This window comes from Trachurus trachurus (genome assembly GCF_905171665.1).
Source record: "Trachurus trachurus genome assembly, chromosome: 4".
NCBI lineage: Eukaryota > Metazoa > Chordata > Actinopteri > Carangiformes > Carangidae > Trachurus > Trachurus trachurus.
This window is the reverse complement of record NC_139898.1, coordinates 13,449,264-13,464,619: the sequence shown is the minus strand read 5'-3', so window position 1 is coordinate 13,464,619 and position 15,356 is coordinate 13,449,264. Positions and strand designations below refer to the sequence as shown.

The window sequence follows — 15,356 nt, the reverse complement described above, 5'->3', positions numbered from 1 at the left end:
TTATGGAATGGCATGATTCACCTCTACAGACCGAGGAAAGTAGGTACATGATCTATGATTTAACTGTATGAAATGTTCATATCGCAAGGATGGTTAATATCTGTGACAAGAAAGACACTGGTCACTTTCTGAAGAAAATTAAAGTGATACTTTGTCACTGTGTTTTTTCCACTGAAATGAATGTATTTACAGCACTGGGGTGTGTGGTGACTGTTGTCTTATCTGTGCTTTTACAACACTGGATCATTAGGGCAGTGGCTAGCAGTGGCTCGGGAGAGCTCCAGGGCAGTGGTCGGCAATGTCTGATTGCACTTCAGACAGGTTTGTGAAATTTTGTCGTGACTCTTAGCTGCGGCCCTCCTCAGCAGAGCGTTGGTCGGACTTGAGCTTGACGAACTCTTTGGCCACGTCGTCGTTGTTGCGCTGAGAGAGGATGCGCAGGACGGTGAGGCCCGTCTCGTCCATGTGGATGCGTTTACCCAGCGGCAGCCAGCAGGCGACGCTGCCTTTGGAGGCGACGTCCTTCAGCTGCAGGACAGCCATGCCCACGGTGCGGTCCTCGCGGGCGAAGCAGTAGTCCTTCACACACACCTGCAGCTCATAGCACTCGGGCCCCACCTCATTGCTCAGGGTGCTGCAGCAGAGATGAGAGACAAGGGCAAGGGTTATGTAAGCGTCTCCACACCATTGCTCTACAATTGAAAATATCACTAATTAGCGTCATCGACAGCTACTCACAAGGTGAAAGTCTCATTGTATTTGGGAGCCCAGCTGTTGTTCTTGGACTTGGTGGCGTACTTCCTCTTTTTATCGCTGAGGTGAGGCCCGATGATATAGACCTCCACAAATGGCCGAAATATTCCCTGCGTCTGCCACCTCAGGTCATTGGCAGCCACCACTGAGACAGGGGAAGTGGGAGGAAAGGGAGTGGAGAGGTGTGGGTGAGAGAGTGAGTGATTCATGTGGAGAAAATGTGTGAAAATGCAGTGAGAGAGAGAGCAGAGAAAATTCAGAGAGCAAGAAAATATAGGCTCCCCCTCAGGCCTCACATTCAGTTTCCTGTCAAGATAGTGAAGGTAGGATTGGAATTTAATTCTATTCTCAATTACGAAGTTATATATTTCTTTGGCAGCTGAAAAGCAGGCCAAGCCAGTGCCCTATCATGACTATGTCACATATATTATATAGCATAAAGTATACACCGAGCCAACAACGACATTGGAAGAACTACATTCATGGCTTTCACTCACTTGTTTCTTATTTTCTGTCAGATCACCCTTGGTCTTCTTGCTCACTTGTGCCCTTATACTAAATACTGCAGCCAGCCTAAAGCTCTTTACCTCTTAAACCTGCCCCAGCAATAACTTGACTTTCAGTTGGTTCAGTTAGAAAGGTTTAGATGGCGTATTTCATTTACGTATGTGTATATATGTATGTCATAGAGACAGGTACAGAGAATGTGTGGTCATCTTACAGGAACAATGGTACGAATAGTTGATTGTCATCTGCATAGTCACGAATGTGAGAGTGGTAGTGTTTCATTGGACCTCAACTGCTTTATATTGCAAAGAGTAGGGGCCCCAGCACTGATCCCTGGAGGATCCCAGTGCGGAGGTGTTGGGATAAGGAAGTTTCTCACTTGAGATGCCGTGTCAAAGGACAGATTAAACTCATGAATTGGGATACTTGTGACAAGCTTTTTCTTGAGATTTCGAACCTTGATTTGGTACTGTTTCATCAAAATACAAAGTCAATGTCAAGAATGAATTTGAGGAACTCACACGTATTGATGCATAGTTATACACTGACTGAATCACTGATACTGTTCTAAGCTGCAGAGGGGAAACACTTACCTTTCACTGTGACCTTGTGCTCTCCAGTGTTGGGGTGAGTGAAAATCTCAACATGGATAGACACCTCTCCCACGGCATCGTCCACCCCAGAGCCTGACAGGACAGACAGACAGTGCGGACAGAACATTAATAGTTTTAATCAACTCTTTGTGCTCCTCTCACAGTCCAAACACTGACACATGTCACTGTGCCCTGTTATGAGACAATGTTACAGGCCAATTACATTTCAGTGTTTTCAACTGAAGATTGAAATGGATTTGGCTGTAACTTTTGGATACTACACAAAATACTCATGCGACAAACATTTCTTTAAACTGAAATAATCACTGTCAAACTGGAGGATTTAAAATAGGGCATGGTGATCTGTTTGTGCATATGTTGTGGTCTGGATGTGGGCAATCAGACAATGCTGCTATGAGTGGGCACAAGTCTTTTAAAGTAAGTAGTGCTGCAGTAGGTGTAATATATTAAATGATGAGGTGATTTGTCTTCTTTTAGTAGCAAACACCTCCAAACAATTGCAGTCCAGTTAATAGTTTTCTACAGAAACAGACAGGTTATTTCTTTCGGTAAGCCACTCTGCATTGCGATTAGACACAGACTTCAGTGGCCTTTGTATAGATTCAGCAAGCGAGAGGTAACAATTTGGATCGAGCGAGGACAGTAATTTGAGCCCACTCATAGATGCGAAGTGTCTGCTTGGATGCAGGGCTCTTAGTTAGAGGCAGAGAAGAAGAGGAGAGAGGTTGAGAAACTGACAGTGTGGTTCCCCCGACACAGATCAGGTCAGGACATGCTCAGATGGATCAAGTGGACACACCCATTCCTTGGTAAAGACTTTTACCCCAGCATGGAAAGAGGAGGGACAAGAAAGGTGAAGGAGCTTACAGGAGGGAGTATTTCAGCCTCTGTGATGTTGATGAGGTATGGTACTAAATATACCCAGCTTGCAAAGTAAAGCTATACCATGTGAAAAGAGATGTGTCCTAGATAATACAGCTTGGAACACAGATGGATCTAATTTGAGGTTCATCCTAGTCTTTAACTCCAAATACCACACATATTTGAGTTAGTCCACGTGTGCACTCTCTACAAAATAGCTCAACGCTGGACTTTCACCCAAATGTAGGTTCTTGGAGTCCTGTACCTTAAGCTGCAAGCAAGACTATAGGGAGAAGAGGAGCGTGGCCTGCCTTTATAATCCCATTCAGGTTTCAGCTCTTTTGTCTGGGAGGGAGACCGTGGAAAAATCTTTCCTCATTGTCTCAATGTGGTTTTGTGCTGCTGCTGTGAACAAGTGGTTTAATTCCACATACAACTCCAGAAGGATACGGTGACAGATGGACATTAATTTTCAGTGTTTTAATTAGTGTCTTCGCTCTGTCAACGGTATCTTTGTGGTGACGACCAGCAGCCTGTGTGCGTGTGTTTTCAACCAGCCGCCCACTAAACAAGGTGTCTGTGGGAGTTAGACAGCAGAGTGTTCCTGGCATGCAGCTCTCTGGGGAGCATTATGGGATTGTTGGTCTCGCTGCCAACGGGACCAAAGAGAGCAGCAGTCATCCATCTGGCCTTGTCTACACTGTGGAGGGAGTCCATAAAAGATGAGAAAGAAACTTTGCTGGCAGGAGGGTGTTGCCAGGAAAGCGCAGGCTTTTCTTCTTAAACAAGCACAGCAATCAGAGGTGCATATTTGGTGCCATATTGCAAATGTTCACCAGAATAGACATTAAATCTCTAAACTTGTGCTGCAATCGCACTGAAGCATCGGCCGAGTTCACTGTATATTCACAAATGGCCCTAGGAACACATTCCACTGAGCTTTGTCCATTCATCCTTCTCTAATATAGTTGGGAAAACTATCTGTCTGGCAGGAAGTGAATTTACATCCCTTTCTGGAGTCAAGGACGTCCAGCAGCTGGCAGCTTGTTATTATTGTATATACAGATCTACCATGGAAGCTAAGACAGACCAGAATAATTACAATTTAATTTATTATAGAATTTATATATTTTTAAATTGTGAAATCTATTCACTATTTTAAAAGTTATGTTGAAATTAAAATACCAGTGCTGAAATGTGTTGCTTTAAATTTTTCAAAAACATGTTTTTTGATTCAAATATGTGTCCCATACTAAATATGCATTAGAATGTGGTCAGTGCAGGAAACAGTGAATTAGCTGAACGCATACAGTTCCTGCATCATCCTGTGTGTATGTGTTTGCCAGAAAAAGTCAAATCTTTTGATACAAATCTAAAGTGACAGAAATCAGACCACATGACTTGAGGGACTGCCTCTGATTGGCTCAGTCTGTGGAGGGGAGATGAGCTGAGCACCCTTTTCTCATGATTGCTGCAGGCAGGGCCGCACTGCACGTGGGAGCTCTGTGTGTGTGTGTGTGTGCGTGCGACTGTGCGTGTGTTTGTGTGTGATGACAGAGCAGGCAGGGACAGAGGACCCTCCCAGACAAACTGAGCCAACAGCCATCATCGTCTTCATAATCTGCTCCTCTTCATCAGCGTCTTTCACCTCAGACACAGTGGGAGGGGCGGTAACGTGGGGGGGAAGGATTTCCTCAATACACTGCACTTCTGCTTCAGTAACCTTCAGTCTCACTCAGTCACATTGCTCTGCTCAGTCACTCACCCACGTGTACACACACACACACACACACACACACACACGCTCGGCCCCTGGCCTCTCTCTGTGACATCATGCCGGATCAGGATTCCTCCACACTTTAATGCATTTCTGTTCTTTTTGTCTGATGTCCGCGCATCATGCTTCAGTGTCTGCTCATACATACAGTCCATGGCGTATGTATTCAGCGCAGCTCCATACATACAGACATCAGTGTGTACATTACATGCATGAATGCATAAAAGTCCATGTTCAGAGTGTCGTGGCGGCTATGTATGTATGTATGTGTGTGTGTGCGAAAAAGAGAAGTATGCTGAGTGTGTGCAGTGCACTTGTCTGCTGGGATGAGTTTGAGCAGGCAGGGGGGGGGTTCAGGATGCACATGGGGAGGGAGGTGGAGGGTGGAGCGAGAGTTGGGCTTTGGTCTGGAGACTTTCTGGGAGTCCTGGATATCTCAGGCTCTGAGCCTGAGTGCCACATACCCTTGTCTGGGTAAACATCCTCACTAGTGGTGAATCTCACCCCCTTGCCGCCGAACACTGACCCACAGACGGGGCAGAAGGAGGGAGTAGACAGAGAAAGGAGAGACACGTAGAAAGATGAGGTTTGCAGAAGTTACAGAGTAGAAAAACAAAACCAACATGTTAAAGTCTGATGAAGTATTTCCACTGAAATTATTATTATTCCTCCGATCAGCAGCCTGATGCTCGTCCTGCGACATGCAAAGCTCCCGCAGACCCACTGCAGTAAAATGTACTTTTACATATGCTCCAAAAAAAAAACCACATGGCATTTTGCCTGATTAAAATGTTAAACGATCATCCAGTCAAATGGCATTTCTACCAACGGTGCTCAGGGACAGTGTGTCAGCATCAGCGCTTCCACAGAGATGATGGCTGTTATTGTAGCCATCTGACGATGGGATGGAGGCTGAGCAACGGAATCAAAGAGTGAGAGAAAAGGGGGTGGGTAATTATTTTTTTCTTTGCAAATAGCTGTCAGATCATGTAAAGAATAGTCTGTGTGTTTCCGCAGGCTGGCTACCAGGAGACTCAGCGATTCAAAGCAGGGGGGAAAAATATTGTGCTGCTACAGCTTCGACTTTATGCTCGACAAAGCACGCGAGACATTTTCAGGATATAAAGCTCAGCATTTGGGAAACCCTACTGTCAACAAAGGAGTGGGAGACACTGAGAAAAGTGGCTCCTCAGAGAGCTTGGGAAAAAAAAACTGACGATAATGATGATCTGAATTAGAGAATTACATAACATTGGAAATTCAGTTTGCATCTAGCAAATGAAGATACTAGACGCCGGTAAAGAGACTCAAAAGTGGGACAGAGGAAGGGAAGAGTGTCGTGTCAGGTTACCTTGTGAGTTCTGGGACTGGACAAAGGTCTTAATGAGTTTGTCTGTGGCTTGTGTGTAGAGGGAGAGGGCGTAGTGGAGAGACAGGAGGTCAGGACTCTTCTCGAGGAAAGTCTTCTTCAGACCCACACCACCAGCATGGAAGTATTGCTAACGTAGACAGAAGCAGAAAACGGATGTTCACTAAAGTCCTGCTGCAAAATGCTACTGAAGAAAGAAAAGTACTTTTTTAAATAACTGATATATGACAGATTTTAGCTTTCATTTATCCCCGCATGTAATGATAAGATGATTAACTGGTAATGGATCTACAGAAAATCAATTAGAAACTATTTTTTACATTATTCTTTGCGCATAAATAATTATGGTGATTGTTCCAGGTCCTAAAGTGTGACAATTTGGTGAATCACCAAATTGATTCATGTTCTCTTATGTTTTAGAGAATTGAACATTTTGGGGTTTTTGGAGAGCATGTTGCAAGGCATATTTGCCTGCAATTGAAAAACTCATACAGTTAATACAGGGATGTTTTTCTCATGTTTTACATGTACACTTACTCATTTGAAGATGCTTTTATCCAAAGCAACTCACACTTGAGTGACAACACTAAAGCTGTATAGCAGTCACAAACCTTGGTGTAACTACTAACTATCACAGCTATTTATTGACTGTAAGTAACTTCATCATAAATCACAGAGCTATAAAGCAACAAAACATCTCCACTTAGTAAATACCTTGATGGTGTCCAGAGCCAGCTCTATCACAGCACACTGCTTCGGTGTGAGGGCTTTAGCCTCCTCTCGGACCATGTGCTCCTGAGGACAACAGAGAGAGAGAGGCACAAACCAAAATGACCAATCTGCACTCATATTTTCACACATCAGGGCCCAGTGGTGTAAAAACATGTCGTACCTTCAGCTTGGACAGCTGTCCCAGCTCCTTGGCGGCGTTAAAGATGAGCTGAGTGCCCTGGAAGAACCAGAGAGAGAGAGCGATAGAAGAAAAGTAGACAGGTAAAGAGAGAAGAGTGTTGTTATTATCATGACAAAACAGGGCAGCAGTAGAGGGCTTAGTGTCACACAGAGGACAGCAACGTGCCTGACAGACAAATTCATAAACAGTCACTCTAAGCCGCTTTACAGATGTCAAGGTACTTTTCCCTCAAGTGCTGTTATCATACTTATCGGTGTTATATTCATTCCAAAACATTACACTTTGCTGCACACGCGCACACACACACATAAAGTGAGACATTTCATTACGAAGAGAAGGGAAAGTGGTTCGGCTCAAGGCAAGGGCGAGAAAGTAGACAAACTCGTGCGCTCATGAACACACACATGCACACACACACACACACACACGCTCCCACCCATAGCAGCTCTAGAGTTGCACTGTGGTGCACGCAGGTATTTACAGGAAGTCCAGCCTAATGCAATTCTCCCGTAAGAGGATATGTCAGTGAGTGCTACTGACTGCTGCTTCAAATTGGTTATGGCTCTATACATGAATTATAGCATTATAATATACTGAATGTGGCTACAGCCTGCTGAAGTTGTAGTTCTTCACTGCGAAAATGCCAGAAAACGAAACAAAATACACAAATCTGTGCGAATCTGTGAGGTTCATTATTTTATAAAAACTATAGAGAGAAAAAACACAACCTTTGAAACTGTGCTGTGCCTAGTCATTGCAGCTGATACTTAAGATTCAGTCAGGCGAGCAGTGCCTGACAGGAACATGTGGGTGTAGTCCAGACTCCCTCCACCGCTATGCTAATGTTTAAGTGTTAGAAAATATTAAATAAGGTAGATGATTGTACTGGTTTGTTGCCAAATGCACCCTAACCCCTAAGTTACATCACTGGTCTGCAGCTTTGCCTTCAACTTGTCTTTCTGTTGTTGAACACCACACCTTCTTTTTGTGTGTGTGTGTGTGTGTGTGTGTGTGTGTGTGTGTGTAGCAAGAAAATCATGAAACAAAATGCTGTATTGTTTTATAAATCTTAATGCAATTAAGTGAACTCCTTGACCTGGGGGTTGTGGTGCATTTGAGCTGAAATATCGGTCTGTGTGTGTGACCTGTGGTGAGGCTGGGGTGCAGAGAGCTGCTCAGTCTCTGACAGTGAGATTTTCACTGCATATAAACAACAGTATAGAGGAATGTTATGTAAAAAAAGAAATCAATATTTCCACTGCTTTGTTTGACTGGGGAACTGAGACGGAGACACAGAGAGAAGACATGGAGGAGAGAGACAAGACACATTGATCTGAAGGGGTGTAGTCCTTACATCACTGTGAGAAGCACTCTTCAGCCTCCCCTGGAAAGACAGCATGTGGTTAATACTTCAAGCAGTGGCCAGTCCTTACAGTCTGACTCCACTCTCACTGATTAGTAGGCAATTAAAAGTGCACATGTTGTTTCCCGAAATGTTCACAAAATTTAAGGATGCTCAACATCAAGGCCGGTGATGTCACATTCTGTCATTTAAGTAGCTAATTGTTACTTTTTTTAATTCCCAAAGCAACAACAACATGTTTTGTGCCATAAACAGACATAGAAAATGGCAACAAGAGTAAAAAAAGGATGCAACAAAAAATTCTTTAAATAATCCATTCTGATGCTCAATACTGTGATATTTTATGGAAAGCCACTAGCACCACTTGTAATAAGTTGACATACCACTCATCGTAAAATCACAGTGCCAGAAAGCAAAAAATGCTGTGCAGTAAAACTCCAAATGTAACTTAACATAATGACATCAAATGTCAATGCAAAAACATTCTTCTGTCAGGGAAATGAGTTATCCCAAACATTAAGTTAATGAAACAGTCTGACATTCTGAGAAATAAATATATTTGTTGTCATGCAAAGTGTTAGATTGAGAGGATTTATACAACTTTCATGTCTGTTTACACTGACAGAATATCAAAACATCATGTTCTGAGTTTACAGGTAGTTGTGTGCAGGCGGAGATGACTGTGCTTGGCAGCTGATCACCTATAAATGTGCTGGTATAGGTATTTTTGAGCTTTCAGTTACATGTTTCCCTTCTCTTATTATATCTTTTGATGAATTGAAAAGGTGAATTTCTCAAAATGTCTATGTAAAAAGTTAAACTATTCTGCAAGAACAAGAGATAAACATCTGAAACATCAATCTACCAATCACATTAAAGCTCTATGTGAGGATATAATACAATAAAACATTTGTTGTGTCAGTTGACTATCAAACACACCAACAATTTAAGTAGGCAACTGTTTTGCCACATGTATAGGAGTCAACTACAACCCAAAATGAAGACAAGAATGAATGGTTGTTGCTCCCTATGAAAAGTCACCACATAGAGCTTTAAATAATGAAAAGCATTTTGAATCCATGTTGTATTTTGACCAAACATCAGCCCAAACCAACGACCGCTGGCAGGAAACAGCATTATACCAGGATTACAACAATCATGACATAATCATGACAACAGAACATGAAACCAAACCAGGACAGACCAACATGACAGGTCTGCAGAGACATACAGTACAGTACAGTGTTGTACAGTATACTGAGAGAAGACTGCAGTGTTGCAATAGATCAGATGCAAGCAACAAACCCACAGTGGGGGGTGGGGGGTGGCGGGTCAGGGACACAGTTCAAACAGGAGAGTAAGGTGGGGACAGTGGGGGGAGGAGGGAGAGGTTTGAGAGGGACAGAAAGGGGGAGGGGCTTGAGGTGCGGGGGCAGGACACCAGATACCAGACCACCGAGAGATCAGAGTCGCCCCACCAGAGTCCCGGTAAAAGGACACAATGCATGAGAAGAAACAAGGCAACACCAGGCGCAAGAGAGGAGTACCACTTCCTTATTGAGGAGAGTGTTCAGGAAGAAGAGACAGCAGAAGAGGGGGTCACTGATTGGTGGAGACTGTTGGGGGGGTGGGACCTATCAGAACCAGTCAGGAATGCACCATGCTTCTGTCTTCACAAAAGAGAGACAGAGTTGGAGAGAAGAGAAGAGAAGAGAAGAGAAGAGAAGAGAAGAGAAGAGAAGAGAAGAGAAGAGAAGAGAAGAGAAGAGAAGAGAAGAGAAGAGAAGAGAAGAGAAGAGAAGAGAAGAGAAGAGAAGAGAGGACAGGAGAGGAGAGGAGAGGAGAGGAGAGGAGAGGAGAGGAGAGGAGAGGAGAGGAGAGGAGAGGAGGGGAGAGGAGAAGAGAAGAGAAGAGAAGAGAAGAGAAGAGAAGAGAAGAGAAGAGAAGAGAAGAGAAGAGAAGGTATGGGACAGAGCAGAGAGGCGAGGCCGTGTGAAGGGACAGGGTGTGATGTGGGGCAAAAAACAGGGGAAGATCGCAGCCACATATAGCAGAGAGTCAACCACCGTGGACGGACAGACAGACACACACGCAGGAGTGCTGTACTTACAATCATCTGTGGAGGGAGAGCGGTGGGAGCAGGATGTAATAGTAATCACAACAACAACAACCAGAGAGAAGGGTCAGTCAAGCTGCAAAGAGCCCCACATCAATCAAAAACACAAGTCTGGGCCTCAGGGCTAGACGGTTGAGGAGCCAAATTACACCTGTCTGGACTATGGATGCAAATAACTTTAATACAATCAGCATGTTTTTTTTGTTGTTGGTTTTTTTTTTTTTTTTTTTACAGGAACTGGAGATGAAGAAAACAGCTGTTTTAGAGAAGATCATGTGGCTTTGACACATTCAGAGCTCACTATCTTTACCTGTCTACTTCCTGTCTCTGCTCAGTTGCACATGTGGCATCTGAGCCTGAGCCAGTCATGATAATACAGCACTGACCACATGATAATCAAGGAGAAATTCCGCCTTATTAATAGTGATATGAGGCTCTTTCGTTTATAACCAAACACAAATAAGAACATATATATATCCAAAACAAAAGAAAACAAGTGGCTGCTTTCCAAAATGTATGAGTCTTTTTGGAAGTGGGCCAGATCCTTTGGGCAAACATTTTCTGCCACTTTATTGTGCATTACTCATAAATCAGGAATGGCTCCGAATAATTGTTAGCTGACATGCTGGAGAGCAGCCATGAGCTGGTGTTTTAATGATATGGTGCACTCCTTTTTTCTGTTTTTCTTTAAAGGGTTTCATCTTGATTGCTTGGATGAATGGAGGTACCGGGGGCGATGTTGAATATAATGTGTGTAGGGGTTGCGGAGTGGATAGGATGCCATGTAGATGTGATGCAAAAGCAGTTTGATCTTCCTCTAGCATTCTTTGTTTTTATAGGATGGCCATCTTGAATTGCAAACACACACACAAAATGTCTGCCTCTGTATTCTTCCTTTTCCTCATTCTCCACCTCCTCCTCCTTTTTCTTTTGATGCTGTCTTGGCAGTTGGAGGTATGGGCATGTGTGCGTGTAGCTGCATGTGTGCTGCATGTGTTTCCTGCTGTTTAACTTGTGCTGTGGTCATCATCAGTAGATGTTAAGTACTCATTTCTTTCTATTCCATATTGTCTTTCCGCAGGACATCCGCATTAAGCTTTTTGGAACAGACACCATGGTGTGGGTGTATATAAATATATCTGTTTGCATGTATACATGCCAGCATAAATGCTAATATAAGTAGCTTGAAATTCATATTGTGTGTATTTGCATAGTTGTGCATTTGTAGGTCTGTGTGCTCTCACCGTTTGGTCTGTGAGTGGCGGCAGGACAATGGTCTTCTCCATGGTGTTCATCACTAGTTTCCACAACTCCTTTAACACACGTTTCAGCACAGTCTTCTCACAGATCTTAGCAAACAATGTCAAGCTGGCAAGAGGTGGGGGGTGGGGGGTGGGGAGATGAATAATAAGAAGCAGAACAAGGCAAACTTTGCTCTGTTGAGGAAATAAAGTGATTTTTTTTAAGACAACAGAAAATAGAGCAAAGATGGGTGGTTGCTAGAAACCCCCCCATGACCAAAAAGAAAAGGTACAAAAGCTCAGACTTTGGAGAATTTCAATACTTTTCCCTCTCATCTAGACTCAAATAAACTCTTAGATGTTTTAACCTTTCCTTTTGTCTCTATGCACAGTGTGAATGTTGGTGAATAATTTGACACTATCTATAGATGACACTATGAGTTAAATAGAAATCCTTCTCAAATATAGGGAAATTACATACAGATATTCAAATTCTGTGTGAGGATTGTTGGTCTAACACTTCTTGAGCTGCAACTTTACCTCAAAGAGATTCACATACGGATTTAAACCACGCTAACCTGGCCACTAAACTCAACAATCCGTTCATATTTCCAATAAAAAGACAGATTTCCTCACTTGCTGTCCAGGAATTCCATAATGGGCTGCAACACGTTGTCAGCGTCTTGGGCCACGCTGCTGGCATTTCCTACATTTGAGGTTCCCTTCACCTGAGCCAAGATGTCTCCCATCTGCTTCACATTCTCCTCAATATGAGGCTGGAAACTGCAGTGGAAGAATGAGAGGTAGACTTTGATGAAGTCTGTCATCAAATTCAATCAAAAATCAAAGTGAATACACGTCAATTTAATGTAAAGAGTTTTGGCATTTGCAATGCAGAGTTCATTTCCATGGATGTGTTTGGTGGTGTGGGTTTCTACCTGACAGAAAAGATTCTGCTGAGATCATCCATGACATTATTGAGCTTAACCTGCAGGTCTTTCAGGATATCGCTGGCCTCCACACACAGCTGAGGCAGGTGAAGGTAAACACAAATACACACACACAGTTCATTAAGTTGCAGTGGAAAGTGGAAAGTAATAATGTCACTAATAAACACAAATACACACAAAGTTAGGGGTTGGAGAAGAAGGAAAATCACTCACATCTTTTCCACCCATGGCTTCAAACATCTTCTCCAGTTGAACTCTCAGCTGTTGGATGTTGTTGATCAGGATGCAGGGCTGAGGACAAGATGGCATACAACAGTCTGAAACACTTCCAAAAGCAATGCTTACCACAAAAAAAAAGACAATAAATATACTGAACAGAACTGTAACGCAATACAGGGTTTTCAAGCATGAAAAAAAGTTAAGATGAAATATGATATTTGTTTAGAGTTGGCTGACTTGACCATATGTGTTCATCAAGTCTTTGGCCACTCACCACTTTCTCCATGGAGACATAGTTGGCAAAACACTTGGAGATTATATCAGCATAGGAAAGAAGTACATTGCTGATGGTCTGGAGAGAGAAACAAGAAAGCAACAGGTCATTAGTCATCAGGAGATAGATGTAGTTCAGTTTCTGTTTTTTTAGGATGTCTATCCTGTATATTGGACTTTATAAAGTGTGATTTAACTGTAAATACCAATTTTTCCGAACCTACCTTTGCAAATCGTTTCATGTAGTGCCCCACAATCTGCGGATCTGGACACTCTAGCTTCCTGATGATCTCAAAGCTCTGGTTGAGCTGGGAAAAGACATCCACCACCGAGCAGGAGAAGAGAGCGTGCTCGGATGTGACCTGGAACTGCATGGCAGAGGAGATGTGCAAGAAGATTAAAAACTGGGGAAAGGAGTAAAGGGAAGAAGGCGCAGCAGATTAGGGGAAAAGAGCACAGGAAAGGGATGAGGCGGGGTAGCAGGTGAAGCTAGAGGGATGTGACCTACGGACATATAGCTGGACTGTTTGACACTATATCAAACTGGACCTTTGATATCTTTCACTGTACAAAGCCATACTGCCAGTTAGACAGCCATGTGTTGACAGGTGGGAGCTCCTGTCTGTCTCAGTGTAATTGGCTGCCGGTTTGTGCCTGGTCCCTAATTGGCTGGAGGTGAGTGTGTAGGTGCTCTTCCAGGGAGTCTGTGTAATGAGGTGAGAACAACTTTCCTGCAGTCAAAACTCTGGAAAAAGGCCATTAATTCACAATGTCCTGCTGTCACTGACTTATCTGCCTCCTCGGGCACATGCACGTCTCATCCACACTCCTTTCAACTCCTGAAGAATCTCTTTTACACAACGGCACACTTCTACTGAAACACCCTCTTAGCCCAAACACTTTGTGGTTTGCGTCTGCGCTGCTGCATCCGTGGCGCTGTTGCTGCCTTTGAAGAATGCAGGAGTGGGGGGGAGGCAGAGCGGGAGGGAGGAGGAAACTTTGGTTGATAACTTGGAGTGTGACAGAGGAAGTACAAAGGATGGATTACAGTAATTCTGTCTGCACAACAACAGCGACTCTGCATTTCCAGGGGAGTGGAGGGGAGATAAGAAGGAGAAGAGCTGCAAACTTTTACCCCATCTTTTTTGTCTCTTTCCAAAGCACCATGCAGGAAGTCCCGAGACACTTCCTCGTTTTCGTCCAGCCACTGGATGACAAATGGCTCAAACCACCTTTGGAGAGCAGAAAACCAGGAACACAAAATTACACAAGGACAACAATACCTAATCCTGGTCTTACTGAGTGTTTTCAGTCTGTTGATGAGGTGTTGGTGGAGATGCTACTCACGCAGGATATTCAGGCACTCTGCTCTTGAAGAAGGGCAGGTCTTTGCAGTACTCGTTGTAGAGCCACTTGACCTTGAAGTGCAGGTTCATGTAATCTGCACTCTTGCACAGGCGATTTTTTTCATGCTCTGGGAGAGAGAATAAAGCAGACAAATCCGTGTTGAGTTCAAAGCTAATTTCTCCTGGGTGTTACATCTAAGTTCACCTGTAATCACAGACCCACTGTGCTTACAGAGGCGTCGGCCCAGAGTCAAACACACGTCCACGTGGACTTGTTGAATATAATCAATGGTGTAAGTGCACAATCATGTTCTAAAGACCATTACAAAAAGAGGACCAATCCCACCAAGAAATAAAAATATATATCACACACAAGAATGAGTATGAACCTTTGGGTTTTGCACAATTTGGAAAAGAAAGAAAGAAAAAGTTTTCTCTAGTTCCCTAACACTGGGAGCATTCAAGATCCCTTTCTGACTATATTCAACTGGGACGTATGGCTGCCACAAATAATGTAGTTATCTGCGTCCATGCGGTTGCATAAAAACAACCACAAATCAAACAATTTGTGTATAATCAGTGTGATACTTCTAGCATTTCTTCAACAAAATGATGATGGGCTTTTCACTTCTCATTTGTATGTAGATTAACCATAATTTTGTCCCCTCTGCCGCCATGGTCACTCTGAACTCCATGGCCTGTAAATTGCAATATGTATTAGTCCTTTTGTCTGCCTGTGCATAGTAATGGAGCCAGATTATAATTTTCCATTTGGGGGCAATACAATTTTCCATCTAATTGGAAGCTCCATTAAGGCCAATAAACTGTATCTTGTAACCCATTTGACCCACTCTCATGAAATTTGGTCCAAACCTTGTGTGTGTGGTCAATACTACCTGCAGAGCCTGTAGTCTATCACATATTGGCATGTAAGTACTTGTGATTGTCTAATAACTAAAAAATCATCAGGAATGGTATTAAACAAACATGATGAATGTCATTTCATCTGATGAAAGAGATTGAATGATCAACAGCATTTACATCTAATCCACTG

General features: G+C 43.3%; 1 protein-coding gene across 1 annotated transcript in view; it reads right to left on the bottom strand.

The window, feature by feature from the left end:
* Window positions 1-345: 345 nt before the first annotated feature.
* Window positions 346-15,356, bottom strand: part of unc13a (unc-13 homolog A (C. elegans)) — a gene marked incomplete at both ends in the record, with an annotated part of 40,014 nt that continues 25,003 nt past the window's right edge. Inside the window, 14 exons of the mRNA XM_083969777.1 lie at window positions 346-634; window positions 739-898; window positions 1,854-1,946; window positions 5,864-6,011; window positions 6,596-6,676; window positions 6,774-6,830; window positions 11,518-11,641; window positions 12,151-12,297; window positions 12,453-12,541; window positions 12,678-12,755; window positions 12,958-13,035; window positions 13,181-13,324; window positions 14,092-14,188; window positions 14,304-14,430. Of these exons, the coding sequence (XP_083825903.1) occupies window positions 346-634; window positions 739-898; window positions 1,854-1,946; window positions 5,864-6,011; window positions 6,596-6,676; window positions 6,774-6,830; window positions 11,518-11,641; window positions 12,151-12,297; window positions 12,453-12,541; window positions 12,678-12,755; window positions 12,958-13,035; window positions 13,181-13,324; window positions 14,092-14,188; window positions 14,304-14,430 (1,712 nt within the window). The remainder of the gene's footprint in view (window positions 635-738; window positions 899-1,853; window positions 1,947-5,863; window positions 6,012-6,595; window positions 6,677-6,773; window positions 6,831-11,517; window positions 11,642-12,150; window positions 12,298-12,452; window positions 12,542-12,677; window positions 12,756-12,957; window positions 13,036-13,180; window positions 13,325-14,091; window positions 14,189-14,303; window positions 14,431-15,356) is intronic.